Source organism: Triticum dicoccoides, chromosome 5B (assembly GCF_002162155.2).
Source record: "Triticum dicoccoides isolate Atlit2015 ecotype Zavitan chromosome 5B, WEW_v2.0, whole genome shotgun sequence".
NCBI lineage: Eukaryota > Viridiplantae > Streptophyta > Magnoliopsida > Poales > Poaceae > Triticum > Triticum dicoccoides.
Window position 1 is genome coordinate 508,714,876 of NC_041389.1, and position 6,999 is coordinate 508,721,874.

At 48.3% G+C, this 6,999-nt stretch overlaps 1 protein-coding gene across 1 annotated transcript; it reads left to right on the forward strand.

Annotated features, from left to right (window-relative positions):
* Positions 1 to 3,425: 3,425 nt before the first annotated feature.
* On the forward strand, positions 3,426 to 5,022 carry LOC119311210 (glucuronoxylan 4-O-methyltransferase 1-like). Its single transcript, XM_037586849.1, has one exon. The coding sequence runs from the start codon at positions 3,662 to 3,664 to the stop codon at positions 4,562 to 4,564; it is 903 nt and encodes a 300-aa protein (XP_037442746.1). The 5' UTR covers positions 3,426 to 3,661; the 3' UTR covers positions 4,565 to 5,022.
* The last annotated feature ends 1,977 nt before the right edge of the window (positions 5,023 to 6,999 follow it).

A 6,999-nucleotide genomic window follows, 5' to 3' on the forward strand; every position in this document is an offset into this window, starting at 1 on the left:
TCAATTACCAAAAAGGGGGATATTGAAAGTGCAACTATCCCTCGGTGGTTTTGGTAATGATTAACAGCATATAGCTCATTGAACTAATGCTATTTCAAGATGAATATTTCAGGAAATTTCAATGATTGGCATGGCATAGATTAGGATTGTGGACCCCTCAAAATGCTAAGGACAAAGGATTGGCTCAATCTCTAAAAGCTCAAGACTCTACATTTCACTTTTAGTGATCCAAGATCACATTGAGTCCATAGGAAAGCCAATACTATTAAAAGGGGATGAGGTGTTGCTTAATGGCTTGCTTGCTCAAAATGCTTTGTGATATGCTCCAAAAGCCCTCAACCACTTTCTCATATCCACATATGCCCCAAACCAAAAGTTAAAATCGGCCCCACCGATTTGATCCATCCGGCGCCACCGAGTTCATTTGACATAGCCACCACCAGAAACCCTAGTCTTTTCGGTGACATCGATAGGAATCTCGGTCTCACCGAGATGGGATTGCAAACTCTTTGTTTCCCTTCGTAACATTTCGGTCCAACCGAGATGAGCGATTGGTCCCACCGAGTTCGTAACGCAAACTCCCTGTTTACTTTTCATAACATTTCGGTCCCACCGAAATGAGCGAATCGGTCCCATCGAGTTTGCCTGACCAGCTCTCTGGTTAGCTTATTACCAAAGTTGGTCCCACCGAGTTTGTGTAATCGGTCTCACCGAGATTACGTTATTCCCTAACCCTAACAAAATCGGTTCCACCGAGTTGACGTGTCGGTCCCACCAAAATTCCTAACGGTCACATTATGAACTGAATCGGTCCGACCGAGTTTTATGATTCGGTCCCACCGAGTTTGGTAAATTGTGTGTAATGGTTAGATTTTTGTGGAGGCTATATATACCCCTCCACCCTCTCCTCATTCGTGAGGGAAGCCATCAAAACATGCCTACACTTCCAACATTCATTTTCTAAGAGAGAACCACCTACTCATGTGTTGAGGCCAAGATATTTCAATCCAACCATATGAATCTTGATCTCTAGCCTTACCCAAGTTGCTTTCCACTCAAATCATCTTTCCACCAAATCCAATCCTATGAGAGAGAGTTGAGTGTTGGGGAGACTATCACTTGAAGCACAAGAGCAAGGAGTTCATCATCAACACACCATCTATTACCTTTTGGAGAGTGGTGTCTCCTAGATTGGTTAGGTGTCACTTGGGAGCGTCCGATAAGATTGTGGAGTTGAACCAAGGAGTTTGTATGGGCAAGGAGGTCGCCTACTTCGTGAAGATCTACCCTAGTGAGGCAAGTCCTTCGTGGGCGATGGCCATGGTGGGATAGACAAGGTTGCTTCTTCGTGGACCCTTCGTGGGTGGAGCCCTCCGTGGACTCGCGCAACCATTACCCTTCATGGGTTGAAGTCTCCATCAACGTGGATGTACTATAGCACCACCTATTGGAACCACGCCAAAAATCTCCATGTCAACATTGCGTTTGCTCCCTCCAAACTCCTTCCCTTTACCTTCATATACAATGATTTACATTCCGCTGCTATACTCTTAGAATTGCATGTGTAGGTTGATTGCTTGACTTGTGCTAAGTTGCTAAAATCTGCCAAGAACTAAAATTGGGAAAATGCTAGATTTTTATTTGGTCAAGTAGTCTAATCACCCGCCCTCTAGACATACTTTAGATCCTACAGGATGCAATTTGAACTTTGCTTAAAGATCATCATTTGACTCCTAGTACGGAGTTGCTTGACAATCGGTTTGATGAGGTTAATACGGAGTGGCTTATTTGCATGTCGGCTTTGAATCCCCTCAATTCATGTGCTTCTTATGATGCACTCAAGGTAATGAGACTTGCTGAATTCTATCACATGGACATTTCAAGCACAGATTTGATAAGGCTAGAATTTTAACTTGCTAATTTTATTGATGATATGAGACAAGATGATAGGTTTAGAAATACAAGTAATATTGGTGAGCTCTCTAGTATGCTTGTTGCAACAAAGAAACATGTTCTTTATGATTTGGTCTACCTACTCATCAAATTGATATTGATTTTATCGGTGGTGACAGTGAGTGTTGAAAGAGTATTTTCAGCAATGAATCTAGTGAAAAGCAAGTTGAGGACTACTGTGAGTGATGATCGCTTGAATGATTGCTTGGTGACATTTATTGAACGGGATGTGTTCATGAAAGTAAGCGAAGATGACAGAGTTGATGCTTTCATGGCAATGCAAAAACATAGAGTTACCTAGTGATATAATTTTCTACTTGTGCTTCTTTCATGTAAGACTACTCATATTGTAATTGAGCACATTTGAGATATATTTTGTGAACTAAATTGTTGTGAGATTTGCATCAAGCTACTCATGTTATTATTTTGCAATATTTTGTTTGACACATGGACTAGTTAAAAAAATTGTCTAACACATGGATTAGGTGGGGAAAAAATTAGAGTGTGCACACCTTTCATTTTTTTGCTGGGTCCGCCACTGTCCTCGCCTTGCTTGCCGCCGCAATCCGGTCCGTCCCGCCGCCACCCCCTGGCCTGGTGCTTCTACCATCACCGTGTTGGCCGCCTTGGATCTAGCGGTCGACCTGCTCCGAAGCAAGTCACTAGAGACCCTTATTGGCCCAGGTAAACAGACAATCATGCATAGTGAGCTCTCATGGATCCAAGCTGTCAATAATAACATCGAGCAAGAAGTCCAGGGAGAGCTGCTGAAGGGAAGGTGGGCGAACCCACACGAGTGAAAACCCAACCTGTGGTTGGATGGTTAGAGGGACTGTGATATTCCCAGCCCACCAGGATTCAAATCCTGATACTCGCATTTATTTCTGGATTTATTTCAGGATTTCCGGCGATGCGCATTCAGTGGGAGGAGACGTTCCCGTCGACGACGAGGCGCCTACGATGACTTCGTAAATCTCAAAATGATATGCCGGCTCAGTCTTTCGGAGGCGCTCATAGAGATAGGGTATGCGTGTGTGCGTTTATAGGGGTGAGTGTATGCGCGTGTATATGAGCGCTTGTGTTTGCCTGATGTTCAAAAAAAAGAATGGTCACCGAGTGTCACACTGTGTCTTTGTTCTTTTCCTGCAGACAACCAAGGATGTTGCAGGGCAGAAATTCTCGTTTTTGTGTCTTCTATGGGCCTTCTCACAAATGCGTCGACACAACGATAAGCCATTGCTTGGGATAGTAATATTGATTTAAATGTTTCTGAAAACAAAATTTCATATCTAAACTGATGATAATACCGTGGCCGACAACCATCCCTCACGACGTCTACTTCGTATTTAAAACACAATAATTAGCACTATATCTCAAGAAGAAAAAAGAGGAAATACGCGGCGCATTCGGCCCATTCCTTAGCATCAACGCGTCCCGTCCTCTCAACCGAAAGGGCGCCCCACAACGCAAAGGATGCATCCATCCGCCCGTCCATCCGAAAGCCAACCCTACACCAAACTTTGCAGGTCTCGTGTCCTCATCACCAAACCCCATCATCACAATCTCATCCGCCCTCGCCCTCGCCCTCCATTACCAATCTTCCGTCGCCTCCCCTTCCTTCAACCATCATCTTCGCCTATAAACCTCTCACCACCCAAGAACCGACGTAGGCCGGGCGCTCAACGAGAAGAACCGACGAGCTTTCTTCATGTCGAGCCCCACGCACGTCCGCAAGGCCCTCCACCTCGCCGCCATGAAGGCCAAGCTGCAGGGCGTCGTCGGCCACCGCCTCCTCCTCGTCACCGGCCTCGCCGCCTTCCTCCTCCTATTCTCCGCCCGCACGCTCTTCTCCTCCTCCTCCCGTGGCTCTGGCGCCGCCTCGCGGCTGAGCGGCGGCGCGGGCGACGGGTCGTGCTCGAAGCTGCCGGCACCCGTGGCCGAGGCCCTGGTGCACTACGCGACGTCGAACGTGACGCCGCAGCAGACGGCGGGGGAGATCGGGGTGTCGCTGCGCGTGCTGCAGCGCCGCTCGCCCTGCAACTTCCTGGTGTTCGGCCTCGGGCACGACAGCCCCATGTGGGCGGCGCTCAACCACGGCGGCCGCACGGTGTTCCTCGAGGAAGACGCGTCCTGGATCGCCTCCGTCCGCTCCGCGCACCCGGGCCTGGAGTCGTACCACGTGACTTACGACACCCGCCTGACCGAGGCCGACGAGCTCATCGCCCTCCGGGACCACCCGGGGTGCACCGCGCAGCCAGACCTCGCCGCCGCCGCCGAGGCCTCGTGCCGGCTGGCGCTGCGCGGCCTCCCCGCCGTGTTCCACGAGGTGGAGTGGGACCTCATCATGGTGGACGCGCCCACGGGGTGGACGCCCGAGGCGCCCGGGAGGATGGGCGCCATCTACACGGCCGGCATGGCGGCGCGCGCGCGGCGGCCCGGCGACGGCGCGACGGACGTGTTCGTGCACGACGTGGACCGCACGGTGGAGGACAGGTTCTCCAAGGCGTTCCTGTGCGACGCCTACCTCACGGAGCAGGTCGGCAGGATCCGGCACTTCGTCATCCCCAGCCACCGGGAGAAGCCCGGCACGCCCTTCTGCCCTCAGAACTGATTATTATCCGTTACCCATTTTATCATGACCTCCATTATAGTAGGACTGCACACCTACCTTGATCAAGGCACACATGCATGCTGAAGCCTGAAGGACGGTCATGCCATACACCATTGGAGTTAATGGCGTCAGATCGAGAAACGAGCGTTCACGATCGAGTATTCCGGAGAAATTCAGTGTGATTTCCTTCCATCTGCGGATGCAGTTGTTAGCGGTGGTTCTAGCTCCATGGTTGCTGGTAGTTGAACAAGAGTGGAACCTGTATCATGCAAACTATATGTTGTAATTATCTGCAATATTTTCTATTACTAGTACTTTGGCAAGATATTTTGCCTTTCTATTGTGTGGCTCATAATCAGAGAGATCTAAATGCACGTGGAGTGCGGATAATGTGGGATTTATTTGTTTGATTGAAGCAACAATACCAGTGATAAATATGAGCACTAGCTACTTGCATATTTTGCAAGGTGACTCGTACAAGTTACTCCCATTCTGTTGGAAAATGCAGGTTAATTAATTCCATGGCCGGTGAGTGTAATTTGGGTAAATTCTACTCTCTCCGTCCCATAATGTAAGACGTTTTTTTTGATACTACACTAGTGTCAAAAAACATTTTATATTACGGGACGGAGGGAGTAGTACAGTGCATTATTCTTTAGTACCACTGAAAGGACGTCGATCAGCTTCAACACTAATCAGTTCAGTACTCCTCCATGTTCTTTTCTTTGATTGAAAGAGAGTACTACGTACTTGTCCATGTGTGTTCTGCCGTTTCTATCTGGCTAACTGAGGCTGACACCGGCAGCAGTAAGGGAGGGTGGCCTTCACCTGATTTTGATTGCTTGGTACGCTGCCCTTTTGCTAGGGCAGTGAACTGCCTGCCATTTTGTAGACAGCCACCCGCCCCCGCCTTGCTTTTTCATTTCATTTCCACGGCACAGTGCCCAGGAACTGTACCTTGGACTAGGAGTTGAGCTTTGATTGCCAACGGCGCACGGGACGAACTCCAACAACTTTTAACGAGTTCAAGAACGTGCGTGTGACGTACGTCTGATGTTTCTCTTGTTTCTAGGAGAGAGGCCGGATGCATTCCGGTCAGTTCGATATACAGCAAACAAACATTGATCCTTGCATAATACTGAACAGTCGTCTTCGGTAGCCGGCTTCCGTTCGTCCAAGACTTTCCTCGCCATCTTTAAGGATTCCGGCGAGGGACGGAAGCAGCATGGGCTGCCACTCCTAGACAGTGAAATCCAATGCCAGGAAGGGCCGCTTTGAATTGAACATCAAGAAGGATGGCAGCAGATCCAAGATCGCCTCGTCAACTGGAAGAGAGAGCTGAGATCGTGGCTGCCCGAAATCAAGAAGCCACAACTGTGAAACCTCCCATCGAGATCTCAAAACAGAGGCCCCAAACCTTGCTATTCCCTCCCTTCCCGTTTAACCCGTTCAAATGGCTCAATTCAGAACTTATATCGTGGTGAGTGATAAAATATTTTTTGTAGTTTGCAAAAACACTCAACTAATGTGTTTGTTTTTTCTTCAAAAAACTGTGTTACTAACACATTAATTGCAATGCATGCATGCGTGAACAATAAATAACCAACAATTTTTACATGCATTTTAAGTTTTCTCATGCATATGATACTAGTGCATTAGAGCAACTCTAATAGATGACGTAAAATACATCATTAAATTATGCTTTGAGTAAAATTTTACATCACCAAAAAGTAACTTATTACATCACCAAGAACCTCCAACACCAACACATGGTGTGAAGCAGAGCACCAGTGCTCCAACAGATGATGTAAAATAAGTTAGCGATATTTTCTACCTTGTGTAATTTTTGGCGAACACCTTGTGCGCGAGGATGATGAGATCGGGTGGCTGCTTGTCGGAGCGAAGATGGTAGCCACCCCGGTCACAAAGGTCTTTCCTCACCTTGTTGACACGTGTCAGTTGGGGGCTACCCATAAGTTCAGCAACGTGGCAACGACGACGCTGACTGAAGCAAAGGTCGCCCGGCTCGATCGCAACGGTCGTGCATCTGCTCATGGTAGCTCCGGCGGCTAGAAGTTCTACTCCGGACGACGACCATGAGCTGCGGGAGCCATCACGGACGCCGGTGCTCCGGCCAACAGTCGAATTCGCTGAAAGTCTACGCGACGACAGATCCAAATCGGCGCGACGGCGGGACCTCCAGCGGACATCCAGGGTGGCAGATCCAAATTTTTTTCATGGCACGAAGTAATGCCCCATTGTAGGACCTTGAGAAGAGGTGTCTAGAGGGGGGGGGGGGATTAGACACTAAGTACCAAAGTTGCAGTTTTTAACTTCTTTAAGTTTAAGTGGAGTTTAGGCACAAGTTTAACATTCACAACATATAGCAAGCAAGCATGCAAAGAGTATATGAGCAGCGGAAAGTAAAGCATGCA